Source organism: Leptinotarsa decemlineata, unplaced genomic scaffold, assembly GCF_025532065.1.
Source record: "Leptinotarsa decemlineata unplaced genomic scaffold, Ldec_3_MD MMD2_tig00026354_RagTag_RagTag, whole genome shotgun sequence".
Taxonomy (NCBI): Eukaryota; Metazoa; Arthropoda; class Insecta; order Coleoptera; family Chrysomelidae; genus Leptinotarsa; species Leptinotarsa decemlineata.
In genome coordinates, this window is record NW_027412702.1 from 9178183 (window position 1) to 9202634 (window position 24452).

The 24452-nt window shown below is 36.5% G+C and overlaps 1 protein-coding gene across 6 annotated transcripts in view; it reads left to right on the forward strand.

Annotated features, from left to right (window-relative positions):
- The window catches only part of LOC111506056 (uncharacterized), a 68819-nt gene that overhangs the window by 40492 nt on the left and 3875 nt on the right, over positions 1-24452 (forward strand). For 5 of the 6 annotated variants that reach the window (XM_074184438.1, XM_074184440.1, XM_074184441.1 and 2 more), the window contains 7 exons: positions 9495-9617; positions 10129-10301; positions 13118-13741; positions 15367-15911; positions 18038-18472; positions 22039-22424; positions 24105-24350. In XM_074184438.1, the coding sequence (XP_074040539.1) occupies positions 9495-9617; positions 10129-10301; positions 13118-13741; positions 15367-15911; positions 18038-18472; positions 22039-22424; positions 24105-24350 (2532 nt within the window). Of the gene's footprint in view, positions 1-9279; positions 9391-9494; positions 9618-10128; positions 10302-13117; positions 13742-15366; positions 15912-18037; positions 18473-22038; positions 22425-24104; positions 24351-24452 lie in introns of those variants that run through there. The other variant, XM_074184443.1, reaches the window with a different exon arrangement.

The window sequence follows — 24452 nt, forward strand, 5'->3', positions numbered from 1 at the left end:
TTATTTATTCAATTGTTCTATTTTTACTTGTATTTTATTTCACTATTATTTCATTTCAGGTTTATTTTGGTTAATATAATTGTTATTTTCAGCTATTCATTTTCAATTCTTCTTTTTTAGTTTCAGGGATTTCAAATCATTTTATATAGTAGACAATGGAAGTCCGAACTAGTGAAATTCATCATGAAACCTTGTCAATCACCTTCAAACAAACGATAAAAGATGAAGTTCTGTCAACTTGGGTATTATTTTTTTACACCACTTCTTCGGGAAGATTTTTTCACCAAAAGTGGATAGATTCAAAAGGTTCTGATTCTGAGATTTCTGACACGTCTTCAATGGATAGTAGGTATCAATATTCTATGGATACTTCTCAGAGAATGAAAAAACCTAAAATCATAATGTTGCACACGTCCGATGCAGTTTATGTCTTTGGAATGATGATACGACCAGACTGGCAAAGAAAATGCCAGAAGGTGTAGAATAATTTTGCCATTCTAGGACTTGATGAAATCAACAATTCTCTTACAAAATGATCAAGAATATGAGTAATAATATCTCGAAAATGCAAAAGGTATCAATAAATGAACAAATGCCCAAAGTAAGCGAGGCGGAACCAAAATTAAATGTCATCCCTTTAGTGTGATGCATCATTGGAAAACAATAGTGGTGATTAATTTTTGAAGAGTGCGGTTATTATCAAAATATTCACAAAAACTCAGCTCATTGTTTAATTGTTCCTTCTAATGCTATCTCTTATATTAGAAAATTGTGGACTGTCAGGTTCACTTTCATATTCTTCTGTACTGTGCAACAATCTTTAAAACATCAAGTAAACCAATGAATCTATAAAAAAACACTATTCCAACATCAGAACAAAAATACTCTGTTTCGATGCAAGGTATATCAAGATCATTCAAAAATAAAAAATAAAACCCTGGCCTCAATATTCACATGAGTTAGTCAATAGAAGTAAAGAAAAAAAAGAAACAAAATAAATAGGCAATGAGTATTTTAACAAAATTGCCAGAACGCTAATTTATGAAGAAAACGAACCATTGCGACCCAAAATGAAAATGAAATAAAAAATGGGTAAATTGGTGAAATGTCAATTGTATACAGACATTAAAAACTAAATTCATAAAACAAAAAGAAACAATCAGGATATAGATGGAAATACGAACAAGAAAAAAATTTCAAACCAAGTTACCTCACGTATTCATATTTGGAAACATTTTCAACCCAACTATGAATGTATTCAGACGACTATCTTTTCGTGTCCCAAAATCAGTTGTTCGCGTGACAAAGCCAATCAATCTTTCGAATCCTAAATTCGATGCCGTACAATCAAATTTTGTAAGTAATTGATGAACTAGATTCGGGATCACCGGGTCACGTTCCATGTTTCATCGAATTATTTTTATCGGCAGTTCATGAACCGACGCGACGTTCACTGACAAATATCAACAGTTGCACTCCTCTGCAGCTTGTTGATTTTACCGAATCAACAAGGCAGTGCATAGACTAATCGAATTATTCATCCTCAAATTCAACTAGGTTCTTTTATAGAAATGCGTGGAGATTATTGAATTTACCACCTTTTTTATCCGAGCTATTTCTTCGTTGAATGAAAATTGTGATCCGTTATCAATATACTTATCACACTCTACCATGTTATTATACAATATACAAAATAATTTTCAAACTTGTAATCCAATCATGGACGTGGCTCCTCAGACATTCGTCATATTGAGTTTCGTGATCGATCATTTTAAACAAATAGTAACAATATTTTTTCATTAACCCAAAACTTCAGGTTTCCAACTTCGAAACTGACGAAATTCAATACAATCTTTAAACTCCTATTTTCCCCCTTGGGGTGGAAATTCCTGATTTCCCTTATTTATGCTTATTTACGCTATACAAAGAACCTATCTGCATACTTCAAGATTCTAGGTTCAGTAGCTTCGGCTGGACGTTAATATAAGAGCGGACAACAGCTAATAAATTATACTTTTACTTTAAAAATACAGTAACTGAACAAATATACAGTAACTAAAAAACGAATTCTGTTACCTATAAAGAAATTCGAAAAACTAACACAGCCGTCAACGACGTCTGCGCTCACATGTCTGCCCGCATTCTCGGCGATGGCGCTTCATTGCTTGACCTGCCCTCTACCTCCGGGCATCGTCCCCCGTCAACTTACAGTAAACGCGACGTTTCTATGTTAACTTTCACTTTATAAAATATTATTAATTTACAAATGCATAATTAATGGAAAATTGGGATAAACATTTTTTAACCGCGGATTATTGTTCATTGATTTATTCCAAAACTACATGAATTTTTTCATTCCTTAATTTTCATATTTAATGTGTTTGAATAATTTTTTGTGGCTGAGGCATATTAACGCACCGATCGCAAAAAGCAGACTAGCTGTTTTTGGCTCTAGTTTCAGGGCTCTGTAAAAATTATGAATAATAGAGGTTGTACAGCTCCGGGAGTTGGAACTTTTTTTAGCAAATTTAAGCAAATTTAATGATATCTGCCGCAATAACAGACGAACCTTTTGGTACTTAGGTTCCATTCGGCTACAGCCTATGTTCTTATAAGTGTATAATATTCAAGAAACAAATATTTGAAAGGCAAAAGTACCGTAGAAATTTTGCTATCAGAGAATATCTGAACGGTGATTCGAACCGAAATTGGTTTATGTTTATTATTTGAAGCTAATGTAGGACAACTGGTAAATGCAGATTATAATGAAAGGCGCGTTTGAAATGAGTCATTGAAACCTTGAAGATACATGCAAAGTAGCGAGATGAATCCAATAGGTGTGTATACCATTACAACCAGTGTTCCCACATTCGGTACGATATGCCTCTATTATTGGGTAATAAAGTGCGCACAATACAACAATTCTTTTCGAAGTGAACTATCAAGTTTGATTACAAATCATTATTCCAGCGCTGTCCCCTTCGCAATTTCGATTGGGCGTTGTAATTGTTCTTATTATTATTATTGAAATATTGTCCATTTCAACCGAAATATGAAAGTAGTATTTTTCTTCAAGTTTTTTTTACCTTTTTAGGTATTTTCACCTTCCACAGCGTGCAAAAAATATATAAAAATATATAAAATAATATATAACAACGAACGTCATTATGGTGTAGAGGGATACACTTCTAGTTCACCAAATTGATTTTCTTCAGGTCAGTCAGGATACCAGTCATTTACTATAAATATACATATAAGCTAATTCATCATAATATTTCGTTTATGATTCCTTTCGTTTATAAGAGATGTTTCATCCAAATCATATACCTGTCACAGATTTTAAATCAAAGGTTTCATCATCAGCCGATAATTGAATGTATCTACACAAATTTGAAGATTTAATTGACACAATGAGTCCTGATAAGAAACCTTGCGAAACACCTCGGTCAACATATATCAGTGGACCCACTTTTTCTTCAATCCAGACATGCTATTGCCTGCTACTGCAGTATGATTCAAACCATGAGTAACTATTACTTCTATAGGCTTAACGAAAATCAAGAGAAAAGATATAAATATAAGAACATAGGGTTTCACGATTAAAGAAAAAAAAATCCGAGCTGGTAGGCCGTGATCGAACCGTGATTCGTCTGCTACTGTGGCAGACATCATTAGTGGTATATATGTGCGTTGATTGTGAGGACGAAGGTTATATCACGAAGTGTCAGCATCGACTGATTCTAGATATAAATAGATATATACTTCATTGAATAAAAACAAGTTACCGTTGACAACGTTATATTTATATATTGTCACGTTCCGAGATCTGTTCTTCTTTGGTTTTGCGCAACCGAAATGATCCATTTTTGGATCGGATCGTCACGTGTGATGGAAAGTGGATCCTCTACGACAACAGGAAACATTCAGGACAGTGGTTGGACACTGATGAGGCACTCAGACACTTCCTAAAGGCCAATATCCCAACAAGAAAGAACATGGTTACAGCTGGGGCACTATGTATAATTCGGGGTTTTCCCAAAAGCGGACGACGCTATCGTGTGGGATTCCCCTTCCCATAGTATCGATAGTTGACGTCTCAGTTGCATCGTTTCTCATTTATTTCGTAAAGTGGTTGGCGTGAATTATTAAACGTGAAGTGCTAAAAAAAGAAAAAAAATTGACCTAATCGCGGCTCAGCAATCTTGGTATATTATCCATCAAACACGGGGCAATGCAAAATATAAATTGTGATAAAGTTATTTCTGAGTTTGCAGTTTTAAAGCTAGGAAAGAAAGATTTTAATTGTGAGATAAAAATATTTTTTCTGTATGTTTGATCTCATTGTGTTTTGTTCAATATTTTCAATATTAATATTAAATGATCCATTGCGTTTATCAATATCATATAAAATTCTTTGATGACACCACCAGCTTCCGCACCGGGTGCCACCCAAGGTAGCTACGCCACTGATTCTATGTATTACATAGAAAGTCGATAAAAATGTATATCCTATTGCTGAAAACAGTGCAATGGTCCTTTTTTCGGTTTTCACTCGAAACTGTCGTATATTGTATTTGTATGTATGTACTGATCTTATTGCCTCATTCTATTCACCTGATCAAACAGTTTCATGAACATTTTGGATCTTAAACTTTTATCAACTTTGGTAAGATTAGGTCCAAAGTAAGTGGGTCTATTCAACCCTATAGCGCAACTCGCAAGAGCTTATTGTGACTCATACCTATTCACACTCGACAAAATAAACCCAGCTTCTTAACGAAGCCAATTAGTTTGTATGGTGAGTGGTCTTTTAGGTCAGATAGTAGAGTTCGGCAGAGCCGCACTCTAAAAACCTGATTCGGTCCCCACACAAAGTATGTGCTCTGCTATCTCATCATTTTCCAACCAGAGGCGACACACACTGTGTTCCGAGAGTCCTAGTCTCTGTATATGATGATTCAAATGACAGTGACCTGTAAGAAGGTCTGTTCGACATCGTAGTTCATCCCTACTGTAGTCCAACAACTGTTTAAAAAAAATCTGTTTGAAATCTGTTTTTCCGTTAGTCAGCTGTCGCCACCATACGAACGACAACTCTTAAAAGTTGAGAACTTGTGCGAGCTAAGGACTAAAGAGGTCTTACCTTTTCACGTGTGATTCCTAACACGGTTGCAGAATCATCCCAGCTTCAACCAGATAAATTCTCTCGAGAAAAATATCTGGTAGAAGAGGGAATCGATTCCACGGTCTTCCGATCATGAGTCTGGCGCACTACCACCGCGGTATCAAGCTTCGAAGGGTGAAGAAATGCCTTGAAATGAATCTTGAAAGATTCTGCCAGAAGTTCATAAATCTTCTTGCCATCCAGGTGTTCAACCTTTGTTTGGCAAAGCCTAAAGCGATGCCAATGACAGGTTCTGGTCCGATGAAGCTGCTTGCAGCACCTTCCTTTGCAAAGGAGTCAGCAGACTCATTGTCTCCCAGGCCAGTATGGCCAAAATTCCAGACCAGACACAATCTGTTAAGTCTTCCTATCGAGGAGAATTGTTTTTGGCAATTTGCTACCAATTTAGAAGTTGCTCGTAGGAGCCAAGAGTTTCCAACTGCCCAAGAATATTTTTATTGACTTGTGTATGAGGTTGGATTCTTCCAACCTCTCCGCACACAATTCAATAGCGTAAATTTCCGCTTGAAATACAGTCCATAGGTTCCTAGGCAGTATGATATCTCTGTAATGGGTCTGCGACTGAAAATACCTGCACCAGAACAACTATCTGCTCTTAATATTTCCTTCTCCCGGAGGATCCAGTCCTCTCTACTCGGGAACAGTACTTTATAAGGCAGTTCGTAGTTGACAGTTGGAGGCATACAGTCAGAAGTTATTTCCAGAAATTGATTTGCAATTTGCACAAGTCTATATGCAGTCCATCTATCCTCTCTCTCCAGAAAAATGTGGAGAGGAGGTTGATCTAGAAGGATCTTCATGGCCGCTGACGGTGTGGTACTGATGGCCAGACAAGCCTGTCTCTGTAAGCCAGAGAGCTTCGCCTGGGACGATTTCTGCAAAGCATTCGTCCACCAGGCAATTGCACCATAAGTGATCATTGGTCTGACAATCATCACATAAATCCAATGGATTTGTTTGGGATTGAACCCAAAGTTTTACCAAAAAAAATTCGACATGTCCATAAAGACATTCTGGCTTTGTGTTAAACTTTTTCCAAGTGAGCGTTCCAGGTGAGTTTTTTATCAAGGACAATGCCAAGATATTTTAACTCCGTTCCAAATGGAATGACCTCACCATTTAGGGAAAGCGGCGTTAGACCGTCCAATTTTCTTCTCCTGGTGAAGGGGATTAGTTATCACAGTTTTGTTGGCGTTGACAGACATCTGCTCCCTCCAACTGTGAACAACGTCCAATGAAATTATAATCTGAGAGATGTACGGCTCTGTTTACTTTTGAAAAGATCATTTAAAAAAATCTGTTTTGAAATCTGTTTTTCCGTTAATCAGCTGTCGCCCCCATACGAACGACAACTCTCAGAAGTTGAGAAATTTGTGCGAGCTAAGGACTAACGAGGTCTTACCTTTCAACATGTGATTCCTAACACGGTTGCAGAAATATCCCAGCTTCAATCAGATATATTCTATCGAGAAAAATATCTGGTCGAGGCAGGAATCGAACCCACCGTCTTCCGATCGTGAGTCAGGCGCACTACCACCGCTGCCAATTCCATAACATTATAATTACTTATCGTGATTCTAGATAATATTAGAAGAAATGGAGAATGTTATAATATAATAGCTTCTTCCTCGGTGTATAAGACGCTGGCGATACACTAGAAGTTGTATTTTTTTAATAAGATGTATCTTTGTAGATATAATTTTAGCGTTATTTTGGAACACATAACATAACTCGTATGTATTTTTTTAACAAAATAGAAATACTACAAACTGCTTCGTGCAATCTCTCTCGAAATGCTTGCTCTCCCGTGAAAAAGCCATCAACCGATGGCTTAGAGCAGTTAATTAATTTACCAGAACTGGGAGAGCTCGCCGACCAATTAAATCTCATCTTCAATTAGATGCCGAGCGCCACTTCAATTTGTTAAACAGTTTCAGAGTTACAAATAAATCCGCTATATCTGATATCGCTCCTCCTCATTCCCCATTAGGATTCATTATCTCGTTTCGTGCCACTAGCTGTTAGACGAGATAATTAGATTTACTGTTTTTCTCGATATTTCGATTGTTTTCTAGAGATGAACTCTTTGTTAAAGCGAAATCTCTTCAACGTACACGGAAGGTTGATAAAATTGTTATTTGCTACCTACAGACCTCAACTTTCGGAAAGAAGCAAATTATTATGGTAAAATAGTAATTCTGAAAATAAGATACTGAATATTGGTTAATCAAAATTAATGGTTTCTGTAGAAGATGTCGAACATAGTCTGGGAAAATATTAAAAAACTAATGAGTCTATACTGGGTGCTTGGACATTCAGAATTCACAGGAAATGAAAATAAATCTGCTTGGCATGGATCATGAGCTTCTTATATAGGCCCTGAATCAGCTATGGTCATACCAAAATCTATGGTTTGGGACTATAAATAATCCGACCCGGAGTCTACAGAGGAGCTTGACGCCAAAAAAATGACCTCAAACGTCCTCCCTTAACATCGAATCAAGATCGACTTTTTCTGTTCATGTGAATAAACCTAAGAGGCTTTGTCGTGCAGTCAGAAAACAACTCAATTATCTCCTCAAGAACTGCATATGTTCTGGAACTGCCCTGCACTAAATTCTTGAACAGCGTGAAGTAGAGTCTGAATCGGGACAGAACACAAACTCCTCCTACGCCTTATTAAGGTAGGAAGCTTGCACCTTGAACCCCAATATCGACCAAACAACACACACTTGTATAGCTCATCTACATGACGAAAGTAGTCATAGACTGACAGCTGATAAGGTCCTCAGCAGATTGAGGAAATAGTACCATGGTGTGTCAACCTTGTTGTGGACTAATTTTCATAAGAATATTTCAGGCACTGGTTAGCGTCCAGCGTTTGTCAGAGTATCTCTTGCCAGTTGATTGGAAGTATAATCGACTTCGTTGAGAAGCTGGATTTATTTGGTTGAGTCTGAAACTCTCCTATCCACTGAATGCGAATTCTCCGCGAAGAATATCATCTGATCTAATGATGAAAAGAGACTAACGGTGGTCCAAAGATGGAAAGCTCTTGCAAGGCCAAGTGTAGCCGATGGATTTAGCCTCATCAGAAGTAGACTATTCGAGAAGGCTTATTGTAACTCTTTATATCCAACTATAGCTCAACCTGCGATGATTTATTCTTGAGTAATCACAAGACTTCTGAACGATGTCCCAAAACAAAATTCCATATCTGAGAACTCTCCTATCACAAGACGTTGCCATGAACATTAATGCATAACAATTATACTTCAACTTATTGCACAGACCTCCATTATGTGGAGTCCACTTCAATTTATAGTCTTGTGAGAGGCCAAGAATACTGAATTATATGCCAAGATTCGGCATATAATTCAGTATTCTCATAGACAGTGAAATTCTCTTGCAAATTACTCAAACTGAATTTGATTGTAAATGTTTTGCTTACATTCAAAGTTATATTATTTTTATTTGCCCGTGTTACCATTTGTTCATTGAGATTTTGCGTACTTTTTGTGAGACTTAATAAAATTCGATCCTGCCCAGGTACATCATATGAAAATTGGGAAGGCTATGGAGGTAGTTCATCAAGTCATTGGCATTCACAAGAAATAGTAAATGTTTTAGTATGGAACCTTAAAGAACTCCTGACTTCATGGTGACTGGTAGACTTGTAATATTATTAATGGAGTTCTTCATTGCATATACGACTCCTAAAGGTTTGAGGTGATATTCCTCACATAATTTTTCTCCATTTTCAACAACAGTAATTCATGAAATACGTAGTTGAATGTTCTGTCGAAGTCAGAAAATAAGCCACTAATATTCTTATAATATTACCTTCTGACTAATTTATTTGTAATAAATTTTATCTCGGACTAATAAATTATAAATGAATAAATTAAAGTTTGAAGTTTGTTTTATATGATCAGAGATCGATAAAGTTTGTATCAATAATGTCATCAAAAAATTACACTGAATATTTCTAAGAATTTCGTAGGACCCTGTATCAAACGATTAAAAAGTGAAATCCATTATAGAATTGCATCGTTAGTAGGTCAATTAGTTTGTAATCGAACCAATAGTCCAAATAAATATACGTCGCCAGTAATTTCAGATAAGAAACAAATTTATTCCGCTTAAGTCTCCGACAACGAAGAAATCTCTTCTAACAATTATGATTTCGAAACTTGGAATCATGGGTAAATATTTATGTAAGGTGTGAAAGTACAAGAGTCCATTGAAAACTGTGTGAAAAAAGGCAGTGAAACTTGATTGTTACTTACGTTAGATGCGTTTGTTTCAGGTGATACCTGTGAACCAAATAGTGATAATAATAAGCCAAAGATAGATTTAGAAGATGAAGAAGACGAAAAAGAGAAAATTGACCAGAGTCAACAAACTACTCCTACCTCTCCCAACAATTCAGGTGAGGGCCATTAAAGATTATAAGAGTTTACTATGTATACACAGGCCACTTTATTAGTTCCTGCATAGTTAGGTACTTTTAGATTTATATGACACCAACTGTTTGAGATATTTAGCAAAAAAATCAATTTTCTTTTATTTTTGTTCTACTACCTTCATTTTAAATTTCAGCAGTATTTTTTTCCTGTTACTGTTTGTACAACATTTAAGTACAATTTGTCTTTTCCGTAATGCTCTCTCAAATAATCTAAATTAACGTTAGTAATTTCTTATAAAAAATCTATTTTAAAAATTATTTTGTTCAATTGGGTAGTTGATAAACTTTGGATACATTCAGCAACAATTTATTATTTTTTCAAAGCGCACATTCATTTCATTCATTACAGTTTAGTAAATTGTATAAATGTATAAATTCTCCCTTATGAAAGGTCATCAATATACATTAATAACAAGAGGGGTTCAAAGACACTTCCTTGTGGAAGTCCAATTAGAAACTATTCCTTCTTTTTTAGGCGGTCAGATGTATATGTTAGACTCGTCGTTGGAAGAAGAAAAACATCCTGAAGATGTACAAACCCAGATACCAGGCGACGGTTCTCCAGTATCCGGCATACTCAAAGGTGGCAGGTTGTGGAGACAACTGAGTAAAGAAAGCAATCCATCTCGGTTGAGCGAACAATTGATGGTGAGTTTCAAAGTAGATGGTTTTAATGGTTGCTGATTCTTTCAAATCCATGCAGAAAGAATTGCATTCGAAAGTATGTTAATATTTCATAAGACATTTCTAAACTTGCCTATTTCATAGTACCCATCTTTTACATTCAACAGACACTTTATTTAAATAATTAAATCACTTTATTCATTTACGGACATCTCATTTTACAATAAATATATAAAGTAAATAATATGAGAAATAGAGACAATTGAAGAAAAACTGGAATACTAAAAATACATAAATATCAGCAGTTTCTCCATAGATGGGTGATATATTTCATCTGATTTTTAAAAAAGTACAGGGATGAATCAAATCAATCAATATTCTTCGTTTGTTTGAAGGTGGTTGACAATGTTCTATGGTAATAAGAACGAACTTACCTATAGAAGTAATCATGGAATTACTAGGAAGCTGTATACGGAACTGCAATTTCCAATTGAAGGTCGAATTCTTTACGCAAGATGAGGGACTGCCAATGAGATTACCACTTTCACCATCATATATATGGAATGGTTTGAAAATATGGCCATTGGAGAAACCCACAAGAAGCCCCAAGTCTGATTGAGATACGTTGACGACGCCTTCATAATATGGAACCATGGGAATACAGAACTGAACACCTTTAAGAAGCACATCAATAGCGTAAGACATTCCATCAACTTCACAATGGAGAAGTAAGCCAACAACGAATTGCCAATCTTAGACATATTGGTGAAGAGGACCGACATTTAGTGGAAAACATCTCTACACCGAAAACCCACTCACACGGGATAATTTCTGAATCACGAATCGAACCGCCATCAATCTACCAAAAGAGGAATCATCGAGACTTCAGTAGACCGTGCTTTCGGACTCTGTAATACCAAGAAAGGTATCGAAAAGGAACTAGGCACCATCAAAAAAGATCTTCAACGGAATGGTTACTTCAAAGTGATGGTGGAATTGTCGGAAAGAATAAGAAGAATTGGGCGAAGTACAACATCAGAACCTGCGATTTCAGGAATGGCATTTACCGGATACCCTGTGAGTGCGGCAAATCTTACATCTTAGAAACTAAAAGGCCATTGAAAGTCCGCATTGTCGAGAACAAGAGAAGGACACAGCAAAGAGAAACCAGCAAATCGGGAGTAGCAGAGCACGTTTGGGCTCATCAACATAACATCAAGTGATATCACAGGGAGGACCATTGGTTTGAAAGGAAGTTCAAAGAAGTTGCATATATGTTGTCCAACGATGCATTCAGCCAAGCTATCGTAGAGATACGCAACATATAGAAACCCATAATCAAGCAGAAAACAGTCGACTCCCGCCAAACGGTCATCTCCCGGTAAACCGATGAAGCGGGGACAAGGAACAGGGGATAGATGAAAGCTCTCGAATGACCTATAAATAGTCATTCGTCGGAGAAATAGTTCAGTCATCACCCGAAGACGATTGTGGATACAAACAACGAAAGGTCGTGAAGTAACTTGGCTTGAAATATTTTTAACTTTTATTTTATTTTAATTGCTCAATTGTCAAATTTTTGCTTATTTTAATTTTGTTGAATTTAATTTCAGGGTTTTTCGCTTAATATAATTGTTATTTTCTGATATTCATTTCAGTTTTCAGGTGTATTTGTTCTTTCAGGTATTAAGTCAAATTAGGCTCGACGGTGCTCTAAATCTAAAGTAGATATATTCAAAAGTAACAGAATATCAGAATACTTGTAGTTAGTCCTCTTAAATAAATACATATGACCATAGAAATGTCTTTCGGACTCTCAATTATAGAATGTAATGTAAAGGAATTCATATCCCACAATTACTTATCAAAGAACAATACAATATTTCAAAAGTATTTAGAGTTACATTATTTTAAAAATATTCAAAAGTATGTTTTATGTCGTTGAACAGAACCCAGCAGTTTAAGCGACTTGGATACAATGTGGTAAATACGAACTTCAAATGTTACCTTAGTATCCAACAACACTCCCAAGTCCAGAATGCTATTGGTCAACGACAGATCAATGTTTTTGATTTTATAAGGGTTCACATATGTTGAGAAAGTTATCTGGTAATATTGATTTATATTTATGTGAAGCAGGTTTATATCACACCAACGAGATAAGTCAATTCAAGTTTCAACAGTTTTGCACCAGTTGTGGTGGATCTACCAGATTAATATCAAGTCGGTGTTCATCAATTATGATTTTTTGGAAATTTCAGATTTATGAGTTGGTTATACAATCTTGCTTCCAAACTTCACTAAGTGTTCCTGTAGAAAAATAAAGATTAAAAAATGTTTGCACATATTTTTCTGGGAGAAATGTAGTTTATTTTTTAAATTGTGAACGAATTCTATCTGGACCAGCTGGAAATTTTCCTGAGATTATCATAGGTTGGTTGTTTTTTATGTTATTTCAATATACTAGTTCTCATCATTGTAGGTAGTGAAAAAAATAGTGGCGAAAGTTAAGAAATGCTATTGTTACTATCGCAGGTTATATTTCTAAGAAACATGTTCGAGGATGACCTATATGATTTTCATTTATATAGTGTTAACGTAAATAGTTCCTTCTTCGTAAGCTATAATTTTTAGTAGTTTGTGAAAAGAAAGATATTAGTGTTGCATCACTCGTCGTAGAGAATGCATTACCAACTTTTTTATATGGTATTCTCGTTTGATATGTATTTCAATTGTGAATTCAACAATTTTTTATTTTTAGAAATCGAATCCGCCCTTTCTGAGTAATTTACAGTGTTCGTTTCGGAGATCTACAAACATCTGTTTATTCATATTCACAGAAAACGGATTCAACGTCAGACGACGACTCTTCCACTACGAGAACCGTCCGGTTCATTGAGGAAGAGAAGAAAGACAGCTGCAAGACGTCCCCCGAAGCAGACTCGACTTTCCAAGTCGCTCGCAAAGAAGGAGAAGAAGTAGACGAACCGCCTAGCAGGAACGGAAGCCCTTCCTCCGAGGCTACGGAGATGATGCTGACGTTCAAACTGGGTAACCACGTGCTCATCTCCAACAATAGCTTGAAGCCGAACTCTGCCGTTAGGCAGTTGTTCCCTTGCACAAAGCCGCTGACGCAGAAAGAAGAAGAACAGCAGTATCTGGTGACTGCGGAGTCACTAAGGGCGTTCGAAGAGGCAAAACGTTCGAAGCTGCCTCAGATAATCCAGAGCGCGGGAACTAACGACTCCATCAAGCGGGTGATCGAGAGGAACACTCTGAGGAGGTCGCTGGTGAGGTACGAACCGAAGAGCAGGAAGAATATTCAAAAGACTGATAACTCACTGGTGGAGCGCATTAAACAGCTGACGTGCGATATCGACGAAGGGAACCAAAATTCGGACGAATTGTCAGCGAGGGTTAGCCCCACAGGAGAGGAGGGAAGCAACGCGGTTGATACTAGTCAGGTAATTTTTATAGCTTTCGAAAAGAGCCGTTAATTTTTTTCTATAGAGTCTTTTGGTCTTTTAAGTTAATCTAAATTCTTGAACACAAGTATGTTGTCACCTGAAAATTATTCGGTCGCTTCAAACTTTGCACATACCACGCGTAAGCTAAGTCATATCGAATTTTTTCTCGAAAAGTAATCCTTTTTTCAATTATTCACCTTTATCTCTCATATAAGACTGACTATATCGGTTTGATGTGATTCTTATTCCTGCGGATCGCTACTCATCTCTGTGTTAGGGTGTGTTCCCAAAGAAAATAATTAAAAACCTCTCCTGTTCTTTTCTGATTGGTTAGGCAACGCAATACTGCTTCGTTTGTAGTTTGTGATGTCACGATTTATCCAGGTCATGTGGAGCCTTGTTGATTCAATGCCTTACACCTCATTTCGCCGCCTAATTAAAAGTTGCCACTCGGTCTGAATCTCCACTGACTTGGCTAAATCCATTATTGTTCAACATGTACGCAACCTCTTCAAGCTCCATTTTAAACCCATTGTGTTGATGCTTTTCTTCAAATTGATTTCATATTTCTTCTTTGTCAGCGCTCTTCCAATTTCATACTTGTGGTGAACTGTTTGGAACCTTTGCTGTAGTAATGAATATTAATGTTCTATCCCAACACCAAACCGTAATTTCCAACACCTCGACACGTGTTTCAATCACCAAGTGATCATCTTCAAGAGGAAGATTAAATTTTCTCTTGAAGATGATCACTTGGTGATTTAAACACGTGTCGAGGTGTTGAAAATAACGGTTTGGTGTTGGGATAGAACTCCAGTCATAGGTATTCAATTTCATGTTTGAAATCGGCATTTCATGTTGGGATTCCATTTTTATTATGAATTTTATGAAAGGTCTCCAGTTTTGTTTATGGTTCCATACTACAAAAGTGTCGTCAAATCTCAGATTCAAGACATTTAGTCAACTTATCATTCTGTGTGAAGAACTAGTCCCTCAACTGGAAGTAGTTATTCCGGACACATCATTCTAATCACTCCATAATCTTTCTCTTATTGATTCGTTCCAATTTCCGGATCCTCGTCTTTGGATAGCTTCCTTTAAATGATGTGAAGTTCTTCCTCGAAAGGAACGTCGATATACCGATAAATTATTCTTGTTGGGTGACTTCGAGTCCATCTAGCAATTTAACAAAATTTTCCAAGAAAAAGTATTATTTTCTTGTAGCATCTGATATAATTGGAACCTATGGTATGGGAGAAGTATTTTCATGAGATTTATCATATTTTTATCAGTGCGTTGAGACTTTGTGTAATCTTCATGTATTGCGCCTTGTGGAGAACGTGTTTGATTATTCATTTGAGGAGAAGCGTCCATCACAATGGTAACATTCCTCAAGAGCTGTAGTTTGTCCCAGCTGATTTGTTATTATCTACATTTTGTTGTGATTTTGTGAACGTTTTAGTAAAAATCTCACTATAAAGTGTTGGGTCATTTCTTTCTGAAACTCGATATTTCTCTCCTACTCATAGGCCGTACTATAATTTTCCACAAAAAGCTTTGATTCTTTTTTTATATCACCATAATCCACTCATATTATCAATTGTTCTGATTCACGATTCCAGATACCCAACAAATGCAAGGAACGCAACTTCTCTCCATCGTCATCTTCCACAACCAGCTCGAACTCGTCCTCGATGTCTTCCACCTACCGAAAAATCACCGACCTCTTCGGTAAACGAGGGGACAAATCTCTGGAACCCCTTACGCACAACGTTACCTACGAACCGAAAGCGGTCCAGACCCAAACGTTACCGGACCTGGGCGGTCCGTTTCACCAGGAAGTGGTGGAAAAGACGGTCCCGAAAGGCGTCATTCCCAACAACGAGAGCAGGAAGCAGTTTTTGTCTACTCTAGCTCCTCTGACTGCTTGCGTGAGCAACGTCGGTCATCCCGACGATCACTATTATCGTCTGAGCAACCACGGTTCAGTTGGAAGTTCGACTGGGAGCGAGTATACATTGGAAGATATTGACGAGGCGTTAGCGAATGAGGAGAATAAGAAGATCACCCCAGATGTTCTTGCTGGTACCCCAGCGTCAGAGTCTGGAGATGAGCTTGTGGTTTTTGTCCAGCAGGATGCCAACAGAATAGAGAGGATCAAGAAAAAGTAAGTAGGGTTATATCTTTAGGATTTATCAATAACAAATCACTTTTTTTCCAACTGCCTGAAATATAATAGTCTCTTATTTAGTTGAAAAAGTAGGCTATTTCAAAAACATTGCCTGATTGCCATGATTATTATAATGAAATATGAAAAATTCAGCCAGGTACAAAAAATAGAATATGACTAATCAACCTGATACCACTGAAGAAGAAAATCATCAGATCAGTGGAAATTTTGCATGTCTCTCATATTGATACCTAAAAAGTAATATGTGTGTGTTCGTTAAAGAGAAACCCATTGTACAAATTTCCATTTAGTTTTTTATAGAAAAATAAATTAACTGAAATTCAAAAAATATTTACGAATTAAACAAATCCATATTACTTCAAACTATTTTAATGTTAATAATTAATTTTTGAAAGATTGTAATGTTTTTTCTAATATATCTGTATCTTAGTCTTGGTATACACCGGAGCATGAGAGTTTCTAGTTTGAAACCAACAGAATCAACAGAAAGTTATCTTCAAAATCATTTATTGAATCATGTCGGTATATTACATTACATTTACATTAAATTACATTTCATTCTCATAAATTTAGCCACAGCGAGAATTTGTGGAAAAGATTTTGACATCCCAAGAAAATTATATTTCACATTCAGATCTTTGAATAGAAGTTGATAACAAATTGTAACTTCTCAACTAAACATTTATAAATGGAAAGTGATTCTTCTGTCAATATTAGAGAATCAGGTAATGATGCAAAAGACGGCTATAAATTCAGAAAATATTTTAATTGCTTGTTTTTTTGAACAAACTATTATTATCGAAAATGACATTATATATCAAAATATCCAAAATTCGTTCCTCATCGCACCTGATATAAAGTATTCGTTAACCTTTCCTAAATTATTAAAAAAAATAGTAATCATTTTTAACTGCTAAACGTTGTATTATATTCTATTAGTGGTAATAACTAAAATAATTTTTAATTAGTTATTAATCACTCATATGAGAGAATGCTAGTAACAAAAATAAAAACCTTGATAAAGAAAACATTAAAAAATAAAAAAAAAATTGAATTAATATTTCTTAAAGGAATATCAGTTTTTGGGAAAAAAACCTTTTGACTTTTGGATTTCCATCATTTCAGAGGAATTGGAAATCTTCTTATGATATGAAGAAAGTAATAAATCAGTGCCTAATCTTTCAAAAACGTTTGGATAATGCACAAAATTTGTTTTTAAGATACAAACTGGAAACAAATCCATCCAAAACAATTACTTTCAAATATATGACTATTGAATTGTACGAAAATCAATTCTTCTCAATCAGTTTGTAGTCCAAACATTCCTAATGTAATTGAAACAGGAACGCTATACAACGAAATATATGCAAAAGTATTGATAATTACTTCCTTGGTGATGAAGCGATTTGAAGGAGTAGCTGATTTGCTGATAATACCACAGAGTGCTGGTTCGAGCCCGACAGCTGTGTATATTTTCCTTAGCTACATAACTTGTGAACGCCAGAGCTAATTTAACGCCCTTGAAGGGGCACCGGAATGATAGTGCTCTACTGTAGCTGTAAACTACATAGACATAAACAACTCAATCAGCAATAAGTTAGAGGCAACTAACTTCTAATGGCAATTACTCAAAATTATAACTCAAAACCACTTATATTTCAGTATGATTCAATAATATCAGTCATTTCATTGGTTTACTTGATAACATTTTTCAGATTGTGAAAGGTTAAAAACCCAACAAAAAGGAAGAATGAAAACTACTCTGTTATTCTCAAATTTAATTGAAGCCAACAAAAGAAATTATAACAAACTAAATCAACTGCCTGAAGTGATATTTTTAAATTGTAATGAAACATAGTTCTACATAAATTTTAGAGTCATAGATCAGTGCATTTTTTGTTAGAGATGATTTTGGAAAATCTAGGAGGAAGTTTATTCATTATCGCTTATGAGTATTATTGCTTAAAGGTCCCTGAGATCTTTCAGGATTATATTTCTTATGAATTGGGCATCCAGAGAGAATCTGAGCAAGTGTACACCTCTGAGTCCTATAAGAGTAATCCTCCCTCTAAATGTAGTGTGTAGTGAATGAATAATTTTAGGTACGAGAACGACTCCAACGCCAAAAAAGACGACGACGACGAACACGACGACTACGGTTTCAATCGACGGCCGAGCGTGCGCGGTATCAAACCTCGTTTCGGCTCTACTACGGAAATCCTCCAGCAGATCCAAAATCAGATCCACTTACCGCCGCCGAACGCCAACGTCGCCTGGCCTTACTATTCGGAGACGGGCATTAATCGAGGAGGCGGTGACGAGGATTCCAACAGAGCGAACGCGAAACTGCAGCACTACCAAACCGGTCTTCCCATGGACAAAGTAGCATCCTACGCGGCGCCCACCTACAGGCCCGTCTCGCTCCAGGACAACCAGTATCAGAGTTGCGGAAACCAGACGTGCTACAAGGAGGTGTACAAAACGCAGTCGTCAGTCATCGGCGTCGAGATCGACTGCCAGTCGATGCCGAAGATCAGGTAAGAGAATAGTATAGGTGAGAGAATAGTAAGAGAATTCGCAATAGCTCTTTCTGTATCTGTAGAGTAGGGAGGGTGAGTGTAAGCTCACGCACTTAGGCCACATGTGACCCATTGTGCATCCTCCCGAGAAGTTGTCCTCCTAGGTCATCGTCCATCCTGTCCTTTCCAGGAAAGTGGGCAGGTCGCTGGGAGACATCTCCTTTATATCGGCAGGTGTAGGCCAAGACTCGCCGAACACACACTCTCTTATTGACGATAACTCCGGGCACTCGCACAGGACATGCCTGACAGTCTCATCTTCCTGTTCACACATCCTGCATAGAGGTGTGTCCACTAGCCCCATATTATGTAGGTGTTTCCTTAGCTGACAGTGGCCAGTCAGAAATCCTACTGTAAGGCGTAGATTTTTCCTGGTCATCGCCAGATATTTCTTCGGCGCCAGCTTCCCAGGGTCGCAAAGGTGATCCTGGCAAGATTACATCCTTTGATTTCATCCCATCTCTTTAAGGATTGAGCATGGGTGTAACATTTGACTGGTTCCGCAATTGTCGAAGTCATCAGGCCGTGGGTGCCACTGGGTCCTAAAATTCTTAGGCAATAGCTCTTTATTACTAGCTTATTATAACTAGCTTATTGACGAAGTCGATCAATTCATTGGGTGGGTCTGTTAGACAACGTAGATCATCCCTGTTGTACTCTAACAATTATTTGGTGACATATTTATGTATAAATGCCTAAGAATAGGTCAATCTTGATAACTTTTTGCCAGAAGTCTATATAACATTTCTTGCACTGCACGTATTCAATGTTTACTTGGCAACGATGCTTGTAGCACCCTCTTTTGCAAGAAAGTCGCAACTTCGTTAGTTTGTGAGCAATTCACTACAAACTTCGATGTTGCTCAAGAGAGAGCTAAGTGCTTGCAAAGCCGCTCGGCTATCCGAGAATAATTTAATCGATTAATGTATGAGGTTGGTTTCTGCCCATCTCTCCAAACATAAATCAATGCCGAAGATTTCTACCTGAAATACGGTTGCATAGATAGATCCCTAAGCAGGTTTATATCACTGTCCTGGATCTGCAACTCTATACACCAGCACCAGCATTTAACACTGTTTTCATCCATCTGTTGACCAAAAGATACGAGTATACTCTCAGTAGTCCTTACTCCAGTCACCAAGCCGTAAGCTGGTTTTGTGTAAAACCTTTTCCAAGTGAGAGACCTTAATGAGTTTTTCAAATTATCCAGATTCCTCTTTCTGGTGAAGGGCTGGGGTTACAGCCATCTGCTGCTCATAGTCCAAGATCCCAGAGCCGTAAGACACAACTTATTTTCTAAAGCATATAACTTTCTGTTCACATTAGTCTCTTGTGTATTTTTTAATACCTGAATGTTTGTGGAGCTTGCCCGGTGACACCTGCGCAGGTACCCGGTGAGAAAGGTAACTAAAAATCAGAGTTACTTAATTTAAATTGTTATGACTGATTTTTATATACGTTTTCTAGAATATTACTCTGAAGTCATATAAAAAAAATCAGACGCTTTCCATGGGCAAAAACTTTTATCAGGCGCTTTAAAGCTCTAAGAAAAATAAATAAACCTAATTTATTTTTAAATGTCTGATTTTTTTATATGTTATTAAGATAACTATTAGTAAGATAATTAGTAAATCAAAGTTTAACTGTTTGAAAAGTGCAGTAAAGAATAAATGATTGACTTTTCATTGATATTGTTTTTTAATTATGCTTATGTATCAAGCTATTTCGCAAAAAGTAGAAATGAAGTGAAATATTTATCTGTTTTTAAAAACTGTATCAACTTTGCATCATTTTTGGCATAATTTTTCCTGGTGTTTTAAATTTTTGCGAAATAAGTTGTATTTAGAATTGCAATTGGTAATAAAAATGCGTTGGAAAGATAAGTTAGGCATAAAGCACTAACTTTGTTGAGGTTTGGCTAAATTTGAGAACTCGACAAATGTCAAATTTTCGAAAAACTGTAAAAAAACTAAATTTGTACTAGAGTGCTAAAAATTGGTATATGGGTAAAAAATGAAAAAACAATCATCTTTTCTCTTTACCGATTTTCGAAATTTCGAGCAATAACTGCTTTTTTGAACATTTTTTGGAAAAAATGTCAAATTGGACAGGGAAGAAAAATCACTTGATTGGTCATATGCATGTCATTTGGCATCATTTTTAAAGTACAACCTAATGGAGATATCAAAAGTTGCTTGAAGAGATGAACAAAAAAAAATCCCATTTGATGTGGACTTTATGTGTGACACTGTATATAAAAATCAATCATAAAAATTTAAATTAAGTAACTCTGATTTTTAGTTACCTTTCTCACCGGGTACCTGCGCAGGTGTCACCGGGCAAGCTCCACAAACATTCAGGTATTAAAAAGTACACAAGAGACTTCTGTGAACCGAAAGTTATATGCTTTAGAAAATAAGTTGTGTCTTACGGCTCTGGGATCTTACTCTATCAGATTACTTTTTCCGTACTGGCCTAACCCTGAATCTAAATTCAGCTGTGTAAGCATGCAGGTCAGCTTCTCTGATTAAGTGTTTGATAAGTTTTGATTTGTTCATTCTGTTTGTATAGTAGATATTTTTGATATAATTTAGATTATGCGGTATGGATATCAAAAGGCAGACATGCCTTTTGATATCCACTTTTTTATTTGCATTACCTATTTGAATTATACACTTATTGTTGAATTCATAACATATGGAAAAATAGTCTGTTGGTAGTATTTGATTACACTCAATTCAAAGACACCAATCATAGAACCCATTATAATTTTCTGCACAAAACAGTCTTTCATATTTGAATTTAGGGGGAGTAATACCACACGAAACACAGTTACGGTATTCAGGTTGAGACATTTTTGGTCTAGAACAATCTCCAACTTAATACCTCCAACACTCAACTATATCCTACCTTGTACAGACTTAATCCCGAGAAGATATGACTGGCTCTTGCTGTAGTGGGAAATACTAAGATCAGTTCTGCTGGTTTCCACCTTGATCAAAAATATTTTCAGTTTTGGGTGCAGGTGTCTATAGGCGTGTACCTAGAACAGAACTATTGGTCTGCTGCATTGCCTGTAGTACATTTAAAAATTCGGATCAGTATTTTTCTCACAATATTTCACCCACTGCCACAGCAGTGCATCTACAGCATCTACAAAACACCACTATATCACAAACTATCTACTACACGAAGAGAATAAATAAAGAGAATATTGAATTTAATGAAACTTATAATGTGTTTAATGACCTCATGGCTAGGGGTAAGAAATTGGACACTCCACTATCATCCTTCGAATGTAATTAGTATTATTTTTCTTCTCAATTTAGACCAGTTCTGAAGCTCATTAAAATCAATAAAATATATATTATCGGCATAAAAATTGCAAGAAAATATTGTGCATATAATAGGAAAATTAAATTGGATCAAGATATGATGGATGAAAAGATTTCTGTAGAAACTAGACTTTCTTAAAAAAATATATAATTTATCGAATCTTTGTACCATGAACCATATATTAACAGGAATGGCAGGCCGATGTCACCGCCTCCTCAAGACCTTTCGAGGAACTTCCATCAGACCATGGTCTACATACCGTACAACCACATCGAGAGTTACGAACCAGCAAACGTTTACCAAACTAACGACTACTATCGTTACAACCAGAACCAGATGAACAAGAAGTATGTCGAGCCAATCTACCAACAGAAGATGGCCCACGTCGACGATCCATACTGCAATTCCAACGTCCACCAGACTAGAGTGCAGGCGAAGAACGTCTACGCAAACAACTACCAGCCGCTGCTGGTGACCTCTAGCAGGAGTGAGAGTCCCCTGATGGGAAACTATGCCATGGCGAGGTCCACGCAGACGTCTATGGCATGTTTGTCCAGCTGTAACTACTACCAGAGTGAGTGTAGTATTTTATTCTTTTCATTCTTGTATAATACCCAGGTGTTAGAAAAAGATATCAGTTTATTCCTTTTTGAACATCTTCATGAAGATTGTGACAGTCGATATATAAAATAATAATTTTCATTTCTATACAACTCCCACGCATTATATTGGAACGGTCTTATTTAGGCGGAACAACTACAAAGTTGTTGATAGAGTACCTACATTTTATGAGTACATACTGCAGGATATAAATCGTAGGTTGAGCGTGCTAACATAGAGGTTTCCGGTCCCAAATTATCGATACAGGTTGATACTGATCTTTAGTGTGGCAAGCCGGCATGATCTCGAGTTTTGAAAGTAGAGATGTCGTTATTTTTGCACAATAAATGCGGTAAATTACTTCATGAAACGCTTTTTATTATTAACTTTGACCTTCTATTTCGAATAGCATACCAATAGCATGTGTATACCATTCCACCACCCTAACTGATGGAGATACTTTCTCCAGGGGCATAAAGTTTTAGATCATCCGTATAAAACAAATGGGTGGCCGTATGTCTCTTGTTTCCAGGGTGCCACAGTTATACCCGAGAGTATTTCTGAGTGGAACGGATGAGAGCAGTAGTGAGATGCAGAAAGAAAGGGGGCTGTGGATATCCTTGAAATACACTCTCTTTCAAAGTGATCCGCTTTTTTGGACTTTTGATTGACCGGATATTATGGTAAAGCAAATCATCCAGAGGAGTATCAGTTGGGTATTGCAAAGCATCTGAGCAGATGCAAGATAAGCTTATGCGATGTTTCAAATGCTTTTCGGTGATCAATCCAGCCAATAGAGTTGTTACGCTGCTACGCTTCTACTGTATAAATCGTATACTTTATTATTATTATATTGGTCGAGGATTTTCATCCTGATACGTTTTTCTAAAGGCAAAAAAATCATTTTTATTTATTCCTGTCTGGTCAACTCTCACTTTCGCAATATATTCAGTTATGATGGTATCATCATTGTGTATCTTGTAAATTTGGACGTTACCTAATTCTGTAGAGAATCAAAGTGTATGTAATCACTGTTAAACTAGTTGATGAGCTCTGTGGATTTTACCCAGAAATATAGAATTCGTTTCCAACAAGATTTCATTTGACAATTACAAAAATGCATAATTCTACATCTACTGTTTTTCAACAACTTGTTTTTGCTAGATCATTCACCAATCTCTGGCAGTTGCAAAAAGTTTTGAAACAGGCGTACCTACTATGGAAAAAACTGGGATCGAATTTATTTAACATCTCCTTCGTTCCTTTCGAATAACCGTGATTTCCGTTCAGCGAATGAATTATACTCACCTAATGTCCTGAAATATGGTGTGATATTTCACAAGATTAATGAAGAAGCAGAAAACTACACAGCTTCTGTATTTAAATTTGAAGAACCCCGAGTAAATGAGCGAACATAATAGTGAGAAATGTCTCATCCCCGGTTTCAAGTAGATAGGTCAAATACAGAACTAAAAAGGTATATTTAAATTTCATTTGATTACGTATTCAACTATATATAATTTTGTATCGTCATTAGCAGTCATTATCGTCTTCTAGCAGTGATGCATTTGTTATTTTGTTTCTGAAATATCTCAGAAATGATTTTTTACTCGGAAATGTTTTACTTATTTCAATAAATATGAAATATTTACAGCTCCCAGTACGATACTGAGATACAGAGAGAGCATACACCCACCATACAAACCGGAATATGTGAATAAGGTAAATCGGCACAGTTTTCCTTCGGTGAGGCCCAGGTACAACCCTCCAGAAAATTCCGACCATATCTACATGGAAGATCCCGATATTCAACATAATGGACCAATTATGAACGGTTACTACAACTACCTTCCTCCTAAGGACTCTCCTGGAAATAGTCCCACCAAGGCTAGATTCATTGGTAAATATACGTATAGATTAGCTTTTTTGACTCAAACACTACTATATATTCCTATGATACTCAAAATTATCCCCTAAACAATATTTGTGAAGAATTGATGAG